The sequence below is a fragment of the Notolabrus celidotus genome, chromosome 5 (genome assembly GCF_009762535.1).
Source record: "Notolabrus celidotus isolate fNotCel1 chromosome 5, fNotCel1.pri, whole genome shotgun sequence".
Lineage (NCBI taxonomy): Eukaryota > Metazoa > Chordata > Actinopteri > Labriformes > Labridae > Notolabrus > Notolabrus celidotus.
In genome coordinates, this window is record NC_048276.1 from 8,635,372 (window position 1) to 8,658,603 (window position 23,232).

The 23,232-nt window shown below is 43.7% G+C and overlaps 1 protein-coding gene across 1 annotated transcript in view; it reads right to left on the reverse strand.

The window, feature by feature from the left end:
• Window positions 1–678: 678 nt before the first annotated feature.
• The window catches only part of LOC117813174 (protocadherin-16-like), an 86,984-nt gene continuing 64,430 nt past the window's right edge, over window positions 679–23,232 (reverse strand). The window contains exons 5-28 of the mRNA XM_034684296.1: window positions 20,614–20,845; window positions 20,295–20,531; window positions 18,469–19,527; window positions 18,030–18,217; window positions 17,187–17,283; window positions 16,917–17,074; window positions 14,114–14,554; window positions 13,127–13,422; window positions 12,897–13,012; window positions 9,162–9,401; window positions 8,413–8,538; window positions 8,118–8,327; window positions 7,396–7,652; window positions 7,103–7,309; window positions 6,576–6,972; window positions 6,361–6,474; window positions 6,045–6,256; window positions 5,790–5,941; window positions 4,693–4,823; window positions 4,267–4,553; window positions 3,580–3,721; window positions 3,312–3,483; window positions 2,812–3,221; window positions 679–2,723 (exon numbers count right to left, since the gene is read on the reverse strand). Coding sequence (XP_034540187.1) covers window positions 679–2,723; window positions 2,812–3,221; window positions 3,312–3,483; window positions 3,580–3,721; window positions 4,267–4,553; window positions 4,693–4,823; window positions 5,790–5,941; window positions 6,045–6,256; window positions 6,361–6,474; window positions 6,576–6,972; window positions 7,103–7,309; window positions 7,396–7,652; window positions 8,118–8,327; window positions 8,413–8,538; window positions 9,162–9,401; window positions 12,897–13,012; window positions 13,127–13,422; window positions 14,114–14,554; window positions 16,917–17,074; window positions 17,187–17,283; window positions 18,030–18,217; window positions 18,469–19,527; window positions 20,295–20,531; window positions 20,614–20,845 — 7,926 coding nt within the window. The remainder of the gene's footprint in view (window positions 2,724–2,811; window positions 3,222–3,311; window positions 3,484–3,579; window positions 3,722–4,266; window positions 4,554–4,692; window positions 4,824–5,789; window positions 5,942–6,044; window positions 6,257–6,360; window positions 6,475–6,575; window positions 6,973–7,102; window positions 7,310–7,395; window positions 7,653–8,117; window positions 8,328–8,412; window positions 8,539–9,161; window positions 9,402–12,896; window positions 13,013–13,126; window positions 13,423–14,113; window positions 14,555–16,916; window positions 17,075–17,186; window positions 17,284–18,029; window positions 18,218–18,468; window positions 19,528–20,294; window positions 20,532–20,613; window positions 20,846–23,232) is intronic.

Consider the following 23,232-nt stretch of genomic DNA (forward strand, 5'->3'; position numbering starts at 1 on the left):
GATGAGAAAAACAATAATCTTCATTGCACTAACACTATGTGATGGCAACTCAATGGATCAAGGACTTTGCAAACACACACCATCTTTCAGTCCATGAGATTCACACACACACACGCACACAACCACACACACACCCAGAGGCTGTTTTAAAAACAGCTACTGAATCAGTTTAATACTGAAGTGTAAAAATGTCCACAGACACGAAGAGTAGAACAAGGTCCTTAGCTCTCTGGCCAGCCAGCGAGGTAACATGAAAACTACACATATCTATTTATCTACACACTGAGGGATCTCTGACTGCAGGGCATGGTAAGTGCACATTCCCATGAAGAGGTCAGTTTACCTCTTAACCCTGATCAGTTCATGGAGACCTGCGTCACTTCTGACATGGTCCTGTCGACCCAGGCACGTTTCACGTTGGTGCGATTCTGTAACACTGCCGGCACGTGGAAATACTTCAAAGAATGCCAAAAACTCCACCAGCAGGAGGTTCAGTTTGTTCAAGTCAGTTTGTTTTTCAGATTCATGACATCAGACACTTGAAACAAATGTTTGCATGAGAACGTCAGTACAACTGTTTCCTCCACTGCATGTATTTTGTTCCATGACAAAGTGGACAACCAAAGCGGTGCCTTCTTCAGGTTGTCAGATTTATACTTTTCCTTAAATAGTTTTCCTTCATATTCTCATCTCATGATCAGGACTTTGGTCCAGTGAGGGCTCTCTGGTGCTGATCATGGAGGCTGACGGCCCTTGGTTGACTCCAAATGGTGACACAGCCGGAGATCGAGCTGCCAGAGGAGACAGAGAAGGGGAGAAGCTCGGGGACATTGCTGCCGATGAAATGGACCCCTCGTGACTGATAGGAGACCTACGCAGCGAGGCCAAGTGGGGGAATGTCCGTCCAATCACTGGGACCTTTGGTGGCACTGACATGGCTCCAGGGTGGGCTACAGATGTGATGAGTGGTGGAGGGTCGATTCTTGGTTTCGGATCCAGTTTGTGCTTGGTCTGGAAGGGCTGGCGAGGGTTCTGGCTCTGCTGGGCTGTTTCGTCTTTCAGCCTGGCAATCTCTGTGAAGACGTTGGCCAGAGGCTGGAACTGGGGGCACCAGTTTAGAAGGTAATCCCAGTTGTAGCTTCCACGTAGCTCCTCATCACTGGCAACAATCGCTGTGAGAGAACCATCCACTGCAGGTTTACCGTCTTCAGGAAAGGCATAATCCTTTGGAAGGGAGATGTTTAGGCCACGTCCTACTCCTAGGTATCCACCTCCCTCATCCCTATAAACTGGGAGCTGGCCAGAGAGCAAGGTCCCACTCAGACTGCCTCCCAGTTTCTTTCCTTTGAACCAGGTACTGCCCTCCAAAGCTGCAGGTTCACAGGAGATATCAGAGAGCTGGTCAGCGTCCTGCTGGATTCCAGAGTCTGGTCCTCTGGCTGAGATGTGCTCCTGCATGGATGAGGTAATGGAGGCAACTCGGGGGTACTCGTTAATCATCCTAATCTCATCGTCCTCTGCTGCCTCAGCTGACCCTCTTCCACTGGAGTGAGAAGGATCCAGAGAGCCCCCTCTGGTGTAAGGACCACCACCAGCTCCTTGATCTCCAGCATACCCTGGCAGTGCCTGATGGTAGATCCTGTCCCCTCCTTGTCCGGAGTTGCACTCGTCCAGTTTCTGAAGAGCAGTTCCTGAGGCAACAGTTCTGTTTCCTGCATCCTGGGCCTTCTTTCGTCTGCGTGACTTGACGAGGAACACCACTACAGCCATGACCACCAGCAACACGATGAAACCAAGAGACACAGCGATGATGCTGATCAGCAGGACATTGACATCAGGAGCCAGGCCAAAGTTGGTGTTTGTAACATCGATGGAGACCTGGGATGAAGTGGTGCGAGATGTATCCAGAGGACTATGAGCTTTCACATCCACGGTCATCAGCCTGGTTTCTCGCTTGGTCCTCCCAGAGCCACTGCTGCTACTGCTGCCTGAACTGTCCAGCTTGAGGAAAATCACTCCAGTGGTTTTGTTGACATCAAAGTACGGCGAGCTAGTTGGAATAGAATAAAGAACAATACCATCCACCCCTTCATCTTCATCATTGGCTTGGACCTGGCCAATGCTCTGGCCTTTCTTTGCTCCCTCTGGGACTTCAAAGGAGAAATCAGAGGATATAAAGAGGGGGTCGTACTCATCCACACCTGTAACAAACACTTGGACAGTTACGGTGGCAGAGTGGTTTCCTGAATCAACCGCCACTGCTACAAAGTTAAAGGAGTTGATCTTTTCAAAGTCAAAGGGGATTTTGCTCCTGATTTCTCCAGAGTTTTGATCCACTGCAAAGCTGTCTTTTCCCGTCCCAGACCGCTCCATCATGTAGTATTTAAGTTGGCCAAAAACGCCCGTGTCATGATCGATGGCATGTAGAACAGTCACGGCTGAGTTGGCTGGTTGGTTTTCTCTGATACTAGCTGTCAGGACTTCCACAGGGAAGAATGGATGATTATCATTTACGTCTTTCACTTCCACAAAAACTGGAGCCAGTGCGAAGTGACCCTGTCCATCTGTGGCCTGGATGATGACGATATGGTTGGACTGGTGCTCTCGGTCGAGTGTTCGCTGGAGACGTAACGCTCCAGTCCACTGGTCCATGGTGAACAAGTTAACCTCATCCCCAGAGCTGATAGTGTACTGGACCTCAGCGTTGGGAGTTGAGTCTGGGTCTGGGAAAGAGACAAACATGTGAGATAAGTTTCTTGTTGGACAAAGTACCTGTGAAACAGTTGGGAAAAATTGGAAAATTTAGCTCACCTGTTGCAGAAAGTCGTATTATCTCAGTCCCAGCAGCAGCTCCCTCACTGAGCGACACAGCATATTCTGCCCGGCTGAACACTGGAGGGTTATCATTCACGTCACCGATGGTTATCACTGCAGCAACACTGGAACTCCTCTGGGGGACACCGCGGTCTGAAACCACTACAGTGAGGTTGTAAAGGGGCTTGGTTTCAAAGTCAAGCCCCTCAGCCAACAGCAGAGTTCCCACTGTCTGGAAGCCCCGCCCCTCCAAGAAGCGAACGCTGCTTTCGATCTGGAAAGCGTTCCCCTCATTGCCACTGGCGATGGCAAAGTCAAAGCCACAGTTTTCACGGGAAAGGTCGCTATCGAAGGCCTCAAAAGTCAGGACTGTGGACCCTAGGATGGTGTCCTCTGAGACTGTGGCCCTGCAGATTGAAGGACATTACATAGGTTAGGTCAGTTATGAAGGTCGCACCATAACACATCTGGAATCTAGTGTGTGAAAATGGACTTACCTGTACTCTGATTGGTGGAACACAGGAGCATTATCGTTGACATCAGAGATTTGGACCTGGACGGTGGTGAGGGAGAAGAGTGAAGGCGAACCACCATCACGAGCTTCAATGACGACACTTACTGACGGACGCTCAGGGTCGAACTCAGCTCTGTGATTGATGAACAGGGTTCCTGGAAACAGAAATGACAAAGAGGGAAACATTCAGCTTGGAAAGAAACTCTAAGATTTTAAATCAGCGCATACAGAGGGTCGTCAAAGTTGCTTACCGTTGTTGGGGTCGATGTAGAAACCTCCCTGGGTTGATGACATCACTCTATAGGTGATCTTTCCATTGTCTCCAGAGTCTCTGTCAGTTGCTGTTACAGTGACAACAGCACTTCCTGGTGGCGTGTGCTCAGGCAGAGTTACCTGGAGTGTCGAGATATTAACAACACATCAGTTAGCTTAAATATTCCACTAAAAACTCCAAACACAGCAAGTTAATTAACGGACATGTAACCCACTGAGGGACACATTGCATTTTATTACATTACAGTTCCTCTTTTCCTAAACTTGTGCTCACGCTGAGGTCACTTCCTGAGACAGAGAAGTAAATACTTCATGAGGTAATCTCTGCAACTACTCTCCAGTCAATACTATGCAGTTAAATTTTATCACCCTCACTTTGTGCACATTGGCATGCAAATGTACGTTTTTACAAGAGCATGTCAACAAGTACTATTTTCTCTTTCACAATGAAAGTGAGAACATTTGAACCATAAAAGCACATTTTCTGTACATGTTCAGGTTGTAAATTATCTACAACGGACACACTGGATATTTTGTTACACAGCAGTAAAAACATGTACACAACAGAATCAATTACAAGGGATATAAATTATATGTTAAGCTTTCAAGGTGCACGTATGATTTTTGAACTAGTACAGAAAATGGTATGAACTTGTGCACACTACCTGATAGAGATCATGGGTGAATGCAGGTGCATTGTCGTTAATATCCTCCACCAGTATTGTAATGTTGGCTTCAGTCTGGTGCTGGCTGTCGGTGGCTCTGACAGTCAGGGTGTACCAGGTCTTTTCCTCAAAGTCCAGAGGGGCTGTGAGTGAAACACCTCCACTGTAGCGGTGAATTCCAAACTTGCCTAACGCTGTCGGGTCCAGCTGCAGGGAGTAGGAGAGGGCCGGGCTGGAGTCAACGTCATTACCTGTCACAAGAGTGATCTCTGTGCCGATCAGCATATCTGATGGATGGAGAGAGAGATCAAATTAAAATTAATACTTGGACCCTTTTGTATGTCATGTGACGGAATTTATTCTGTATGTTTGAAGAATATTTTGTTCACCAGTAGGGACACAATTCCTGCAAATGAAAGGACTTACTCTCTGGGATGCGGACTTCCTTGGGAAGGGGAATAGTGGGGCTGTTGTCATTCTGGTCAACGATGATCACCGTCAATGTGGCAGACCCAGCAAGTCGAGGACTTCCTCGGTCAGTTGCTGTAACTACCAGCCTGGGATTGAGCAGAGGAAAATAGGATGTCAAGAGAGTGTTGTTACGTTTCCTTGAAGACGAAACTTGTGGTGTGGGACACTAGCAAAAACATCACCTAACAAGGAATTCAAAGGAAAAAAAAAATAGCCTGCTGTTTTCTGAAAGCTGTTGTAGGAAGTATGACTCCCCACAGACACACAGTGATTCTATCATATTAGACAAACACATCAATTTGGCCCAAAACAAAAAGGAAATGTGAGTCATTGATTGGGGTAAAGAAAATGATTGTCAAATAAGATGAAAACTCAAGCATCAAACTCAAACTCTCACCCAAATGAGTGCACAGAAAGCCAACCGAAGGTGTCGACCTACCTGTGAGCAAAACCCAACCTCAGCTGATTGACACCAGCTGAGGAGGAACATCAGGTGCTCCCATTAGCTGCTAATGAGTGAGGCAACCTGTGGACCAGATTTGGATCTCTTTCCAAACAAACAAAAACACTTATCTAATTTATCACACTCGATCCATAACAGTCTTCCTGTCTCATACAAGTACAGGCATGATGTTCTTAAAGTTTAACTAAATAATAAATGTAAATACCACATAAAAGGATCTAATAGTTCACCTTTATTGTTATTAAAGAACCACAAAAAGTAATGAAAATGTCTCTTGAATAAGACTTAAAATTGCAGCTTTGATACATCTGGCATGCAGATTTTGGTTTGCACTGTTTTTATATCTTCAGCAGACGATTTCAACTTCTTCACCAGCTATCTAAACACAATCTGGTTGAGTGAGGAAAGCTTTGCCACTTCTGTTTTTTCTTCTGTGTTTACCTGTGTGAGTACATAATGGACTCAATGTATACAACACTGTGCAGCTGCTCAAGCATTTAGTACAAGTCAACCATACACATCTATCTTCAACATGTGCACAAATAAAAAGTATTACTTGGGGTTTATTAAACCACAGATCTGTTCTCACTTGGTCTGGGTGAAAATCTCTCGGTCCATGATGGCCGCAGTGGTGATGCTTCCAGTCACCGGGTCGATTTTGAACAAGCCGCTCATGCCTGATGACTGGATGGAGTAGGTCACCTGACCATTCTGGCCCTGATCCACATCCTCAGCCAGCACCTAGCAGAGGGAAGAGAAGGAGAGGAAGACAGGAGCTTATTTTCACCCTTAGGAACCTTGCAGAAGAGCGAGAACCTGCATGTATTTGTTTTTCTGAGTGTACCTGTATGATTGGCATTTCATATCCTTGTGCTTCTTTCATGTAGGCCACGTAATTCTGCAGTTGGAAGCGAGGAAGGTTGTCATTGACATCTTGCAGGATCAGGTTTACAGCCATGTAAGACGTAGAGGACACGGTTTCAGCTTTGATAACGAGACGGAGTCTGGGGGTGTCCTCAAAGTCTAGACCCATGGAGCTCTGCACCCTGATTTCACCTGAAGGTCACAGATTCAATCAAAATTAGATCATGGAGAACAGATTTGATTAAAATAATTAAAACATGATACTTAAAATACTGCTTATTTAGTGTGTGTGTGACCTGTTGAGGAGCTGATGGTGAAGGCCTGTTGTCTGTTCCCACTGAAGAGGCTGTAACTGATGCCTTTACGAGTACCATCCGGGTGTTGAGCCTGAGTTTGAGCCACGGCTGTGCCTGAATTTTTAAAGCAGAGGAGAGAAGAATATTCAGTAAAGAGGGACTAACTGAACAAGATGAATGTCATAATTCATCAAATATATGTGTCGCTGTCTGACCTTTTGCAGCGTTCTCCTGTATGCTGACATCTCTGGCGTTCCGAGAGAAGCGGATCCCGTTGTACTCCACCTCCTTCACGTATATCACCACCACTCCCTGCGCGGACTGAGCTGGACTGCCCTGGTCCATGGCTTCCACTATCAGAGTCCTCTGAGCCTGAGTCAGATCTCCCAGTGGCTCTGTGGCCTGGATCTCCCCGGTCAGTGAGTTGATGCTGAAGCCCTTCACTGGCATGGCAAAACGGTAAAACACAGAACCGTTGGCTCCAAAGTCCTTGTCTTCAGCCTTCATGGTGGCTAGGACCCTTTGGGAACGCTTGCTGGACACTTCAATGACTAGCGGATCCTGGATGAAGATGGGAGTGTTGTCGTTGACGTCTAGGATAGTGACTGTCACCTAGAAGGAAGTGGACACATCAAGTTAATCTGAATCTATTTGTCTGTGTCATAAATATAAATAAAACATGAATCATGAATGCAAACCTTTATCAAACCTTCTGTCGCTTAAAATCTAAACCTCTATTTACCTGAGCAGAGGAATTCCTGGGTGCAGCAGGTGAAAGGTCGACTGCAAACACCTTGAAGCTGTATGACGCCAGTTTTTCCCGGTCCAGAGCTGCAGCTGTAGTGATGACACCCGTGTTCTCATCCACAGTGAATGCTCCATGTGCGTCTTTGCTCAGGAAGTAAATAACTTTCCCATTCAGATCTTCATCTGCATCTACAGCAGCCACCTGTAATTATAAGATATTCAATATGTCACTTCAATTTTACACACATCATATCGTCTTAATCTTCTCCTCTTCTCATTTCTACTTACCTCCAGAACTTGGGTCCCCTCCGCAGCGTCCTCTGATAACTCCACAGAGTAGCTACCTTTATTAAAAACCGGGCTGTTGTCATTAACATCCAGCACTTTGACTTCCACTGTCACAGTCGAACTGAGAGCAGGGCTGCCTTTGTCTGTTGCCACCACTTCCAAGGAATATTCAGCCTTTGCCTCTCTGTCGAGGCTGCGTGAGGTGGAGAGGGCTCCTGTGCTGCTGTGGAGGTGGAAATCTCCATCAGGGTCCCCAGCTGGATGGAGAAAAAAGTGGAAGAACAGAAGGGCATGAAAAGGGAACATCTGAGCCAATTTTGCACTCAAGTCAAAGTCTGAATGTTCTCCAGGCAGGGGTGTATTGTATTTGAAATTTTAAAAAATGTCAAAAGCATGCTGAGAGGAGCTGTATGCATTTCTGATTTTTCACGTGGGAGGAATAGAGTCCTGTCAAAAGCTTAACATGAGCCCAAATGTAGCTCATATTCTCTCCTTACAAGGTAAGACCAAATCTATACCTGCATACCTTTAGAGCAACTCCATATGTCATCACTAATGGTGAATGGTGAATACAAGCTTGATGTAGCTGCAGTCTTCACATGCATATACCATAAAAGCCAACAAGTTAAGGTTGCAATTAAATAGCGAGTACAGCAATTCTGGTGCACTAAATCAATCTTTAAATCTAATACATGAGTTGGGTGTACAGCACTCTCTCTCACCAGTGATCCTGTACTCCAGCTCTCCACCAGGACCTGAGTCCGGGTCTGTTGCCTTCAGAAAGCACAGCTCTACAGATGCCTGGTTCTCCGGCACATCCAGTCCATACCACGACTTTGCAAAAACCGGAGTGTTGTCGTTCACATCCTGCACCTCCACACGAACCACAGCTTTAGCAAAGTTGGGAGGCAACCCTCCATCCCTCGCATAGACTGAAAAGGAAATGAAAATTTTTAGTCTGAGGAAATGTACAAACATGTGCTGAATGTTAAAGTGAAGCACTTAGGGTTGGAGTACCAGTGAGCGTGTAGTGGTTCTGCAGCTCTGCGTCCAGCTCCCTCGTGGTGGTGATGACTCCTGTCACAGGGTTGATGATGAAGCCTTCCTCTGTCACACCTCCGTATGTCACTTGCCCGTTTGATCCTGCGTTGAAATGCAACACAAACACATAAAAATTAACCATCCTGACACACAACAAAACAAGTGATAAAGAAAATAGGCGACGTTCAAAGTAATAACGCAGTGACATGAACAAACAAGGAGTTACATGGAGCCGCTGGCAAGTCCTAATGAAAGGCACAGAATTACAAGGCCCTGGATGATTGTAACCACACAATTTCATTAGCATGTGGTTCACTTTACAGCGATTTGGTTACCCAACACCACTTATGTGCTTCTATTGTTTAGCTCTCTGACTTTCCTACTGGACTAATATGTACCGTGAATCAGATGTAACCTTTAATTCAGTTTTTCCGCAGTGACATTTGTAACATTTCTTCCATTGTATGCTTTCATATCAGCTAAATCCTTTCCTCTCAACATGGTACTTAAGTCTTACTCTTAGTCTCATAAGGGATCTGCAGCAAATACCTTCACTTTTTGTAGAGTAATGCAGGAAATCTTGAAAATATGTGCTGTTTCCTTCAGCTTGTTTGCTACCTTATACAGACGTCTTTCAGAGTTTGGTGTTTAAATGACCTTACATGATCCTAAAGTTTTAGTGTACCTGAGAAAATACCCATTTTATGCTCCCCACTGAAACCAACCTTGGTCTTTGTCGGTGGCGGTCACTTTCAACACGGTAGTCCCCGGTCCTTGGTTTTCCATCACCTGGGTCTCAAACTCCGCTCGCTGGAACACCGGAGCTTCATCGTTAACATCGATCACCTGCACGCACAACACCTGGGATGTGGAGAGCTGAGGTATCCCATGATCCTCTGCTACGATGGTCAGATTGTAGACCTCGTGCTCTTCCCGGTCCAAGGCCTTCAGGATGGAGAGAGAGCCTAGGAGAGAAAGAAGAGGACCAATGAGCTCTCAACTCAAAACCTCAGTTCTTACATGGACTGATGCATTCTTTAAATGTGGATGTTTGTGTGATTCTGTGACGTGAGCATGTTTGGTTTTAAACTTGTGAGCATGTAATTTTGTGTACCTGAGAGAGGCAGTGTTTGCATGCCTAAAGGACCAGTAAAAGCTAATCCCTTACAGCTCTGCTTTAAAAGACTTTCCATAGTAAATGAGAGACCACAGTTACTTCACGCCTGCTATTCCCTTTTGGCACTTTGGACCTATATTTAAATGTGAAAAGTGCACTTCTTAATATGCGCACGTAAAAAACACAACAGCTTTCACACTACAACCCCTCACAGAACAAAGCTACCTCGAGTTGGTTAAACAAGATTCATGTGTATGACTTTATGTTCATCTGTTCAGAGATAAGAGTGAATCATACCTCTACTTTAGGTATTCTCCTCCCTTTTATACCGAAACCAAAGACACCCTGTCATCACCCGCGTTTAAAGAAGGCAGAGCCAAAGACAGAGTGTGTTTCTGTGTGTAAGCTGGCATGCTCTGCCCTTGAGACATGTGCAATTTATAAATGCAGAGCAGCAGGCCAAACTCATACATGGTGTGTGAAGCTTGAGGCTGAAGCTCTGATGTTTCTGTGAGGTTCTGCTATCTCCAAATTTTCAGCTAAACACAGACAGATGCAAAATATTTATTATTTGATCCTCTTTCTCTGTAACCAGTTTAGGGAAGGGAAAGAAGATCAATTGCATAATAAATAGGCTCTCGTGCTTCGACCAAATTGCATGAAACTTTACTTTAAAGCTTCCTTTAAAGAGGAGTTTCAACTGGTTATGAAACAGACTGAGATTAATACTGGTGCCTCTTTGTGATCTATGAAAGAAGCATAGTTATTGATGTACAAAACCGCTGCCTCAGGGTGGGTTATAAGGTATGTGCTAAACTACAAAATGCCTTCTGTACACTTTTTTTGTACACCAAAGATTTTCTGTGGATGCTCTTCATTTCACCATCTCACCAAAACTCAGGCCCATTGTTTCCAGAGTTGAGCTTGAGATGATCATGCTTTTGTTTCATCTCCTTTAGATTATTGTAATTCTCTATTCAATTGTCTCAGCAACAAAGTGGTTCAAAATGCTGCAGCTATGCTCGTACAAAATCATCCAGAAGGTCTCATGTTACACCCATCTTCAAGTCTTTGCATTGGCTCCCCGTTAAGTTCAGAATCCAGTTTTAAACTCTTGTGACTGTGTATGGAGCAATGCATGGTCATGCTCTAGCATACATCAGAGAGATGATGAAGCTGTATGACTTCAGCAGGACTCTGAGGTCCTCACACCAGACTCCAAAATAAAGGTGCTTTTGAGGTTGTTGCTCTAAGACTTTGGAAGAGTATTTCACTGGAACTGAGAGCTATGGACACTTTAAAAAGACCCATTTGTTTAGACAAGTCTTTGTTTGACCTGTCTGTTTTTATGCATTTTATCTACTTATATATAACTCCAGTTTTTTGCTTTTTATTCTGTTATTGTGAAGTACTTTGGGGCGCCTGTTCTAGAAAGGTGCTATATAAATAAAATTAACTTACTTACTTTACTTAATTACTTACTTACTTCAACTTCTGGCACTGGAGAGGTTGGCAGCCTGTTGCAGCAGCTCCAAACCCCTTCTTTACTTTTTACACTTATTCAAACTTTCTTATTTGCCCTATTAGTGTTAAATAGTTGTTTTTGTGTTTTGTTAACTTGTTTGCACTACTGCAGAATTTAGTTATGCACCTTTAAATTTCATTTTTATTTTATTTATCTATTTTTATTTTTATTTTGACTTTATTTAAATGTTTTCTCTCTATTTGTGCTCTATTAATCTTGTGCTACTCTTGCTACTATGTCTATGTTGCTGCAACAACCAAATTCCCCCACAGGGATCAATAAAGTGTTACCTTATCTTATCTTACTTGATCATTTTATATAAAAATAATAATAACAATAACAATAACAATAATAATAATAATAATAATAATAATAATAATAATAATAATAATAATAATAATAATAATAATAATAATACATTTATTTATAGAGCACCTTTCAAAACACAGTTACAAAGTGCTTCACACCAAGGGTACAAATAGACAGGGAGATTAAAATAGCATTAAAAGCAAGGAAAAACTGTTAAAGCTGTTAAAAAGTGGGTGAAAAATACAGTGAGGTTGTGTTGAAATTACAGTGAATAAAACAATTGAGCCACTAAAACAGTAACACTGGATACAGAATAAAACTAATTAAAAACAAAATAAAAACAACACAAACATTAAAATCAGCTAATTTATTCTTCAAATGCCTTTCTATAAAAGCAAGTTTTTAAGAGTGATTTAAAAGCAGGCACTGCTTTAGACAACCTCACTTCCTCAGGTAGGGCGTTCCATAGTTGTGGGGCCCTGACCGAAAAGCAGCATGAACACCATGTTTATCTTATTTTGACACTACTTTTGACGCTTATTCTAATTACTCTGCGCTTCTCTACAATTTAAAATATTATTATAATTCAGTATTTGTTTCTTATTTTATTCATACTTGCTATTAACACTGATATTCTGCTTTATTGTGTATAAGAGCAACTGTAATGACTGAATTTCCCCCAGAATAAATCAAGTAGTTCTGATTCTACGTGTGGAGAAATGGTGATCCACACTCAAACATTAGCTTTCAAGTGGTTAATAAAACTAGCAGCAGAAGTTCATGTTGGCAGAGCAGACATCTCATTTATAAGCAGTAATCAGGCTAATGATACCCCCCACATTAGCCAGGCAGTTGTTAAATGTCTTCTCAATGCAATACTAATCTACTATTACAGCTATTATTAACCGTGAGCGTTAACACCACACAGACTGAGAAACAAACCAGAAGTGAAATGGAGCCCTGCTACTACAGCTAACACTTGACAGTAATGACATAAAGACTTTCTTCCATCTGGAAGCTGCATTAAGTGTCTGTCTCCTGGTTCTTAATCCCATCTCAGCCAGATCCGAGCGCGCCAGCATCACCAAGCCGTGCCGACAAAGAGATCGCGCGCACACACTGTATATATAAGATATCAAAGGCCAAGTCCAAATCCTGAATCAGTTCCCATGAACAAACTTGTCAAATGAGGGAAAACCAAAGCCTTATTCGAATGAAATATTGCTCTTCAAGGCATTGAAAGATCGTCTAATAAAGAGGGTTATGAGTGTTTTAGCAGCACCTCAGTGGGTAATTACGATCTGGAAAGTTCTGATCATCCAGGGGGCTTTAACCGGTGGGATGCTGGTTATATTTCAATCATGCAACCCTGCAGAAAAAGGCCACAATCTTTTCTTGATGGGGTGTTAATAGGGTATGGGAAATTCCCCCGTCTGCACAAACCCTGTAACATTACTTTACATCGAGACATTTAAAATGCTGTGTTATCACCTTTAGAAATCTGCTTACCAGTGTTTGGGTTCAGACTGAAGCGACCGGCGCTGTTGCCTGCCTGGATTCTGTAAGAGACTCTTCCATTTTCTCCTTCATCTTCATCTCGAGCCATTACGTACAAAATCACAAACCTGTAGACGAAGAAATGTCAAGATTATAACAAACAAGGCAACCACTTCCACCCTAAAATAATCAAGAACAGAACATGTATGGCAACAAAAACTCCTTTTAGATATCTCACTCACCCTACAGGCTGATCCTCCATGACGCTGACCGCTGACGGAGAGCTAAACACTGGAGCGTTGTCGTTTTCATCGGTCACAAAAACTCGGGCAGTGACTGAACCCCAGCGTCTCTCAGAGGGATCCACCGCCTGGTCTGTGGCCCGCACCACGAGGTACAGGGAGGGTGTCACCTCACGATCCAACGTCTGCCCGAGGGTGAGGACACCACTGGCGGGGTCGAGCATGAGGAGGTCAGGCGTGTTAGGCCAGTGGTGCTCGATGGAGTAGAGTAGCTCACTGTTGGGTCCACTGCCGTCCTGTTAGAAAAGGAAACAGACAGAAGACTGTGAGGGGAGAAGATGATCCAGACAGGAAGAACCTGAAGTGTGAGCGTTAACTTCTTGACTTCAAACTTCCACTTTTTTCAGAGCTTTTCATCACATCTTAAAGTCCTCTTGAGTGAATGATGTTTACTTTTTTCCTCTAAGATAACACTTGACTGGATAAGAATGAATTTACAAGGTTATATGAAGCTTAAAATCGTGCCTTGCTCTAGGTGTTATTTTTCAAAAAGTAAATTCTTGATTTCTTGCTTCAATTTCATCTTAAAAAAAATCTTAAAGATTGCTTTTTTTTTTTTTTAAATTTGAAGTCATTTTTAAGCAGAATGCAAAAAAAACCTTGAGATCCCACTTTCTAAAATGTAAAATGTTTTAATTCTATTTCACTGTAAATTAAAACTTGTCAAACCAACATCTCAGGCTCATCGCAGGAATAAACCTTTCCATTATTGTTTGTATTATTTTAAGACACAGCAATCTGAAAAATGTAAATCTGATTAATACAATTAATAGAAATATTAGCTAAAGCTGTATTCTGTTGAAACAGCTCATTACAAACAAGCTAAGTAATGCTACTTAGTAGAAAATGTATCCGTTATATAATAAAATTATTTTATTGTCTTGAAAATTGTAAGCTTCTTTGCAGTAAACAGATTCAGACTCCTACCTGATCCAAAGCCTGGAAGGTATAAATGGAAGCCCCTGGCTCCATGTTCTCCGGGATCACTATGGTCACAGGGTCTTCAGTAAACATGGGGCTGTGGTCATTGCTGTCCTGCACGTTGATATCCAGCTGCACCAGGTGGCTGCTGGGAAACGCCTGCGAGAAGTCGGACACCTCGATCTGCAGCGTGTACCTCGACCCTTTCTCGTAGTCCAGCTCTCGTACCAGGATCACGTCCCCCTTTAAACGATCGACCATAAACGTCCCGTCTCGGTCTGTTCCTTCAACCACCAGGTAGGTCACCTGACCTTCCAACAGGGCAGACTCATGCTGGTCAGGTGGGCGCACGGAGCCAATTATGGAGCCTGGAGCGGCTCCTTCTACTGTGTTCAGGGTCATTTGGAGCAGGTTGGGCTTGGGGTTTGACCTGGAGGAGCTGAGGACCTGAAGGAAGGAAAACATGGATCAGAGAGGCTTCATTTAATGTCAGACTTTATTGTCAGAAGGATCAAGAAATCATTGACTTACTCCTTTTTTGAACTCATTAGTCCCCAATTAAAGTGAAATAAACTGTTGTAGCTTTAAGGCATGTAGAGTAATATCCTTTAAGCACATGGGTGTGTCCGGATGTTTTTGAACTTGGGGGCCTGCATGTGGTGCTGACTTAAGCAGAGATGGCAGAAAGCATAGGAGATATATCTCCAAAAGAAAACAAACGCTTCATCAAACACCATAAAAGCTTCCTGCAGCCTTCTACAACAAATCTCAATAATTTGATTTCATTTGATTGACTCAAATTTTAGGGGAAGCCTGGGACACCCCAAACCAGCCCTTTGAAACACCCTGTCAAAACATGAAGAACATGCCAAGAGGAATGCTGTGCTGTGCATGTTACTGGATCTGATTTCTTCTGCAGACAATGAAGCTATATGCTCTAACCTCAGCCCATCCCTTCACTTAGCCTTGGGCTGTAGTCTGGTTCTACTTTGTTAATGTTACTATAATAACCCTCACAGGCATTTTCATTCTGCATGAAGACATCATGTGCCCTCTTTGCTTTAAAATAAGAGTCAGGGTTTGTGACCTACGACCAAATAATGAAGGGTGTAATTGGAGGGCGACTGTAAATACTCCAGCGGGGCAAATAAGGGCTGCATCCATATGCTGCAATCCAGTGCCAGGGGGCTTTCCCCGCTCTCTGCAACAGCCTCAGGCCTCTATGTAGTTCAGAGACAGATCAAAGAGCTTGAGAGACAGTTAATAAAAGCAGACTTTAACTAGCTCTGATGTCATGATCAAAAAAGTCCATGTATGCACCTTGATTAGCACTCTTTGCCAAGATCTCCTAGACAGGATAACAGTGACAAAAAGCACAGAACAACAAGGTAGCCAGTTGCAGAAAAGCACCGCAAACTACATGTCAACCTGTTACAATGACAAACAGTTCTATGTCTAGGTAAAGATAGAACTCTTAAAAGTGGCAGTGATTTATAAAACAAATTAATTTAGGAACTGAAACCAGGAAAACTGCTTTTTTAAGAGCTTTAGACACATGTTTAAATGAGGCATGGCAAGGCTACAGTATCATGGAGTCATATTTAAGTATATCAAAGTGTTTCCTTAGGTGGTGCAATGGAAAACTGTGAAACAATCCAAGCTGTAAGATTTGAAATCGGTTGCATCCCTAGTTTTGATTACCATCTTTGAAGCTTAACCAAACTGTGCAGGCAACCATGCTCTACTTTACTGCCCTTGTTTTTCCCCTGTCATATTTTTTTCTTTACTAGCATGCTGGTGTGTGTGTGTGTGTGTGTGTGTGTGTGTGTGTGTGTGTGTGTGTGTGTGTGTGTGTGTGTGTGTGTGTGTGTGTGTGTGTGTGTGTGTGTACGCTAAAGCTTCAGGTGTATCCTGTGTCTGAATTTACCCACAGCTATGTGAAATGTTATCTCAAAATCATTACATGGAAATGTTACCTCATGAGAGTGTTTGAATGTGTCGTTGCTCTGAGTATGTGTATCTCTCCTTGCTACTGTACAGTAGTGTTTATACCCTCTCTCTCTCTCTCTCTTCTCTCTCACTCTCTCTTTTCTCTGTGTTATTCAATGCAGCTGGCTCTCATCATCAGATCTCATCTGGGAGCATTTGATCCAAGGTGCCTGTTTCCCCTCGGTCTAATCTCAGAGTTGCAAAAGCAAGACGCAGGCGAAATCTAAGGCAAGCTCTCCTGCTGTAATTAGCATCCTTTTCCTTTCTGAAATCACATCACATAAAAAACACAGAGCTCAAAGCTCTGCAAGCCCCCACATTTTGCTTTCCTGCAGCTTTTTTTTTCCCACTGTAGCATTCCTGATACTGCATGCCGATACGCAGGATTGACCCTCCTACAGAAAGTTCAGGACAATAACTCAGACCAGACCAACTCCCTCCTGCAGCTCTGGGTTTCTCACCTTGGGTTTCTGTTACCCCACTAACCTTTAGAGCAGGAAACACGCAGTGGACTGGAGAGATGCTTTTGTTTGTTCAGGCACAGGTTCTGCCTCTCTCAGTCTCATATTTACCTCCTTTCCCAATTCCTGTGACAGTTATACTGTTCATTTGTGCACAGTTTGAGCAAATTACTTGCAGAAAGGAATGTAAAAAGGACTGAGGTAATGAGTGGATGTGGCATTTTTAGGTTAGGTCATTAGATAAAACTTCGTTTCCAGCTGGCGGATGCTTTTTGAAATATTTTGAAGACACAAAAGGCGAAAGCATTCGCAGTTACAGATCTGGCGTAATGATATCAAAATAAGCACGTTGTGTCTACCTGTATCCGAAGCTGGCAGGAGGAGCTGAGGCCTGGTGTGCCGTGATCAGCAGCAGTAACAGTGAAGGCGTACTCAGACCGTTCCGCCATTCTCAGAGGGGAAGCTGTTCTCAGCTCACCACTGGTCGGGTTGAGGGAGAAACGCTCAGCTCTGGAGCCTTTAGGGGATAAAACAGACAAAGGTTAAGGTTTTGATGATATACTTTGTTAAAATCCATTCACATCCTTTTTTAAGTATATGAATGAGAGAACTGTGATTGAAGAGCTCACCTGACAAAGAGTAGTACACAGTCCCATTCTCTCCCTCATCAGGGTCTTTGGCTGTGAGGATCCCTACGACTGTCCCAGATGGCAGACCCTCCATAACCTACAATAGAAAAAGGTTGTTTTCATACTTAAAGATCATGCCTTTTCTAGGCACAGAACCTCATAATGGTTATGTGTACACCCTCTAATAAGCTTGTCCTTTTTTTCTAGCATTGTAATGTTATGATGTGAAAGAAACCAGATTGTCCCTCATACATTAAAGCAGCGGATCTCAAGTCCTCTAAGATGACAAGTCAGCTCAGAAAACTGTCATAGCTGTCAAATAAACCCTTGTTTGTAATAATAATAATAATAATAATAACAAAAAAACAAGAAATACAAAAAGAAAAATAAATGTAAATATTAGAATGCAGAACACATCAAGAGCAGAACAACAGATTTATACAGTTATAAAAGTCTTTTTTTAAAAAGATTGTTTTATGAAAATATTTAAAATTAGAGACAGATGCCGCACGCCGGATTTCAGCGGGTAGGTCATTCCAGAGTTTAGGAGCCCGGACTGCAAAAGCCTGAAAGCCCATAGTCTCCAATCAGGTTCTTGGAACAACCAGCAAACTGAAATCAGCTGATCTGAAAGGGCAGGCATGTTCATAAGGAGTAAGAAATTATATATTGAGGAGCCTGATAATGTAGAGCCTTAAAAGGGAAATTAAAGGTAACCATTTGGAAATCAATATGGAAATGAACATGATCTGATTTTCTTGTTTAGGTAGCAAACTCATCTCCAAAAATAGGAGACTCTCTTGCAGCCCTCATGTGATAAACAAAACCGTCCTTCCTTCTCACCTGAAGCAGCAGCTCCCTGTCCGGCCTGGCATGAGTGAAACTGGGGGCGTGGTCGTTTTCATCCAGCACGGTGATGTGAGCCGTACCAGTGGCACTGCGAGGAGGCGTCCCTCCGTCCTGAACGACCACAATGAGCTGGTAGCTGGACTGGTGCTCTCTGTCCAGAGCAAGGCGAGTGCTGATCTCGCCTTATGAAAAAGGAGAAAAGGGAAAGGCCTTAGTTTGCATTACTTGCAACAGTTAGGGAGTCATTAGCATGTTAATTTGAACTGACAAACAGCAAATCATTACTTCCTCCAGGGAAATCATGCTGGTGTTATTGTGTTTACAAAGTAGCTACATTCCCTTCAGTGAAACTTCATTACAACACTCTACACGTGTACTATTACTGTTCTTAATTAAAATAAATAGAAAAGGGAATTATGATGTTTATTTTTACCTGTTTGTGAGTTAATCTGGAAGTGCCTGTCCGAGTGCAGCAGCCGGTAAGTGAGTCTGGAATTTAGTCCAGCGTCTCTGTCTGTCGCAGAAACCCTTCCAAAGCCCGTCCCTGCCAGCAAGTTCTCCCTGACAGCCAGGAAGACCCTCTCCTGGCTCAGTCTTGGCGAATTGTCATTCTCGTCCGTCACAGTCACCCTGACTGTGGCACTTCCAGTCCTCCCAATCCCTCCTGGGCCTGAAGTGGCCAGAACGGTCAGCAGATACATGTCTTTAACCTCTCTGTCCAGAGAGCTTCGAACAAACAGCCAACCGCTATCAGGCATGATGCCAAAACCTGCAGCGTCACCGTCTGGCCTGAGGCGGTAAGAAATAGAGGAAGCAGAGGATGAGGAAGAGCCTCCACCATTCCCAGAGGCCTCTCTGTTCAGAGCTCGAACCTGAAGGAAGCGCGTGTTGAGCAGTGTGTTTTCCCGGAGTTCCACGCGGTATGTCAGGGTGTCAAAGTTGGGGCCTTGAGCGTCTTGCGCTTGAATGTGGACTACGAGGGTGAAGGTGGAGCTGAGCTGAGGGGCTCCACCATCCTTACCCACCACCTGGAGGTCATAACGTGGGACACTCTCATATGACAGACTCCCAATCAGACGCACCTCTCCGCTACCTCGGTCGACACCGAACGTCCTCTGACCGCTGCTACCTGCGGCCCCAGCTGAGACCAGATCGAAGCTGAGCTGACCGTTATGTCCGGAGTCCTTGTCGGTGGCTTGGATGGTGTAGATAACAGTCCCCATCTTGGTGATCTCAGGTAGAAGGAGGGACTCCGATGAGGAAGGGAGGAAGGTTGGAGCGTTGTCATTCACATCTGAGATGGTTATTCGTACTCGGCTGGTTCCATACGCTGGAGGAGAACCGGAGCGTGCTTGGATCTCTAGATCGAGACTGGAGCAGGTTTCGTGGTCCAACGGAAGGGCAGTGCGGATGGTACCTGAGGCACTGTCTACTGTGAAGTAGCCATCTGGGTCCCCGGAGGAAATGGAGTAGAAGATATCCTTAGCACCGCCTGCTTGGAAGTCACAAAGAGAACAAACAAGAGTGAGTGACGAAGGGATGAGGGGCTGCAAAACTTCATAAAATGGTGAACATCAAACTAGTAGAAAGAACATAAAGTGTCTCAATATTCTCATAACCTATCACAACATATATGCCATTACAGCCTTTCGTAGAGCGAGGTGGTGTTTGTATTTCTCATTTAAGTGTTCATAAAGATCTGGATACTCAATGTAGACAAAGAGATAGAGTTACTAACAGGCCAGTACAGCTAACACAGAGATAATGGTTTCTCTGTCAACTTCACAGCCAAAGATATTTAATCCAGACTCCCACTCAGACTTACAGCCCAAACCAAATCTTAACCTCAGTCATTAATACCGTCTGGCCTGGGTGGAAAAAAAACAGTGAAGCCCACATGTGTGATGGATGTGAGTTCTTAATGCTCTTGTTGCTGTTTGTACAAGTACAAGGAGTGAAAGGTAAGATGTAATACACCCTGCCGCCAGTTAAGTGCACTTTTTGTACTTGTAGTTGTTAGAAAGATGATACCAGGTAGGTAAAATAAAAAAGGTTCCAAATGGCAAACATTTGAAAAGAAGGCATCCAGTTGTGGCAGATGGCTAGTCCTTGATAAGTCTGGCTCTGCTCAAGATTTCTGCCTAAAAGAGGTTTGATCTTGCCACTGTAGCCAACTTCAGGCTCCTGTTTGATCATTTTTGATCTCTCTAAGTGTCCGAAGAGAACTTTTTAAAGATTTCTGAGAGTACGCATTCTCACCTGTCTTGGTGGCAGCACGAACAACTCCCACTGCCGTCCCCCTGAGAACATCCTCAGACACGGTGAAGAAATACTGAGCCTGTTCGAACACCGGAGATGCCACAGAACCTCCCACCACACTCACGTTCACTCTGGCATTAGCCGGGGCCGTTAACCCGCCACCATCCTCGGCTGATATCACCATAGAGATCACCGTGTTGGCTTTGCCGTGGAGTGAGCGAGAGAGAGAGATCACACCTGTAGAGGAGAAGGATAATTAAATCAAAACAACCAAAGCATTTATTTTAATACTCAAAAGTTGTTCTGCACAGACACTGACCTGTGTCCTTGTTGAGGGTGAAGAAAGCAGAGCCTCCTCCAGGTATCGTGCGGTAGGTCACCCTCCCATTTTCTCCAGCATCTGGGTCAACTGCTGTCACCTTCACGACAGAGGTTCCTGGAGCACTATGGGTACTGAGACTGACGGTGTACAGGACTGGATAGAAGGCGGGCCGGTTGTCATTGATGTCCACCACAGTGACCCTCACACGGGCGACTGAGCTTAGACCACCCTTGAATAAAAATCATGTTTGGATTAGATTCTGACTGACCCTTCTATTTAGACCGTATGAAAGTATGGGCGACATGACAGCTTCCCCAAAAGTGAAAGAAAACATTTGGAGCATTCCTTATAGATGGCAGCAGTATAGGCAAGCCCTATTCAATTAGCGGCCCGTGGGCCACATGCGGCCCAAGGCAACCCTTGAGTGGCCCGAAAGCAACTGCCGAGTAATTGTGACTTGGGTCAGGCAAGAAAAACATCTTTTCCTAACACTGACAAGTGCTGCTCTTTTATTGTGTTTATGCCCTTTTGGATGTGGCAATGTTAATGAACATCCAGTGTGTTTGTTATCTTATCTATTTGTTTTTCTTTCAAACGGTTAACTTCGCTCACTATCTACTAAATATGTCCGGCCAAGCTCATGTCCTTAGTCTGAAAATCCGTCCCGACCAAATATTTAATTGAATAGCCCTGGTATAGGCCATAAAGCCTGCCCCCTCCATGTAAACAGATGGAACAAGGGTCAAACTTTAAAAGCAAAATACCTTTAAAAAAATGTGGTTATCATTTTGATTTATGCCCATGTGTTTGTTTTGGTTTTGAAAGTTTAGTTTTAATTACATATTTGATTGACAGCTCTGTTTACAAATGCAGCATTCTCACTGGATAAGCAGAGTGGAGGAGGAACAGCAAGAGTAACAATGGGACTAAAACTTTCACCAGTTACTAAACTTCCATAACTTTCAGCGCCAGCTTCAAACTGACACAAAGCGCTACTCTGTTGATTGTGCCAGCCTGAGGGATATATGCTGTTTTATCGCTATTTTAATGTGTGTTTTTGTTAGCGGTAAGGGTGGGATGTCAACATCACAGCTCCCCCAGCAAAACCTTGCTGCACAGACTCTGGCTCCAAAGACTTCATCAGTGCCAAAAGTTTGCCCCCCATTGCTAGGGTTATTTTGGCTTCACATGTGAAGATGCATTGTCCATATTTATCTACAGTTAAGGGTTCAGACAAAGGGATTTCATATCATAAGAGAAACCATTTTACTTTCCCTGTATCCTTCCTCCCTTCCTGCATTGTGTATCCCTGACAACAGCATTCAATTTGTTTTCGATCTCTTAGTGAAAAGCAACAGTCCAGGACTTTCATGTCATGAAACTGTGACAACAGATTTATGTCACTGTAAAGAGGATGCAGCTGGAAGGGGGACACACGGAGAGACGAGCTCTCTGCTGAAGATCCCCAAAATATGGAGTCAATCAAGCGTTGTATGCATTTGTCAGCGAGGAGAAGAGCTTGCCCTCATTAAACTGTATCTGCGGGCTTGGTTTTACGAGGCCATTAAAAAACAGGGATGTTTGAGACAGAGGGAAGAGACACCAGCTGAGTTTAGCTGGGAATGCACTGGGGTGGGAGAGACGATGCATCAGTGGGTTTGGTTGGTAAATTATAGATCTCAAGTTAAACTGTACCTGAACTGAGGTAAATATAGAGAATAAAAACTAATAACACGAGCACAGCTGCACTAATACACCAACAATACATGCATATGTGTTGTATTTCTGTATGCAGCTAAGTATACACATGAGAGAGGATGATTGATTGCCTATTCAAATGCATTTAATGTGATTAATGGATCTTTAAATGCGCATGAGTCTATTCTAAAGACTCTAAAACAAAGAGTGTCTGAATGTTGTCAACTAAAGCACTACGTTATGTATTTAACTTAAACAGTGCCCTGCAGGAAGAGCTTTGAAACCGTCTGTTTGAATGGATCTGTTTTCTTACTTCCAGCCTCTCTCCTCTCTCCGTGTTTGCTCTGATTGCTTTGCCATGCTGTTGCGGTTCCCCCTTGATTTCTCGAAGACGAATTGCAAGAGACAGGATGCTGTCTTCTTCAAAACATGTCCAGAGTGTTTCTTTGAGATTTATTCAAAAGCAGCTGTACACATCTTTAATTTGCCTACAGCGAGAAGCTTTGATCAGAGGGAGCGGTACACCCTCAGCAGGGAAAGTGTTTGGTCATGGAGCAGCACACAGAGCTGGCGCTTAGTTTTTCTGTGACTTTCTGATCTCACTTTTAAGAATTTGGACTTTGATTGCATAATAGCTGCAACCAAGCTCATCTTTTTCTGATGCAAATACAGTTATTTGCTTTCTTGCTAAGAATATGATGAGAAGTTTGACACCACTCTTTGTCTGTGAGTTGAATATGAAGGTAGCTGCAATGTTAGCCTGGGTAGGATATAAGATTATACAGAATGAGATATAGATGACCTGGCTTAACAAAACTGCAAAAATATAACATAATCTGTTTCACAATGGGCTGTTGTAATTTAGTGTATCTAGGGCAATCTGTTCTGCTTGTTGTACCTAAAGTCTCAGTTATCAGA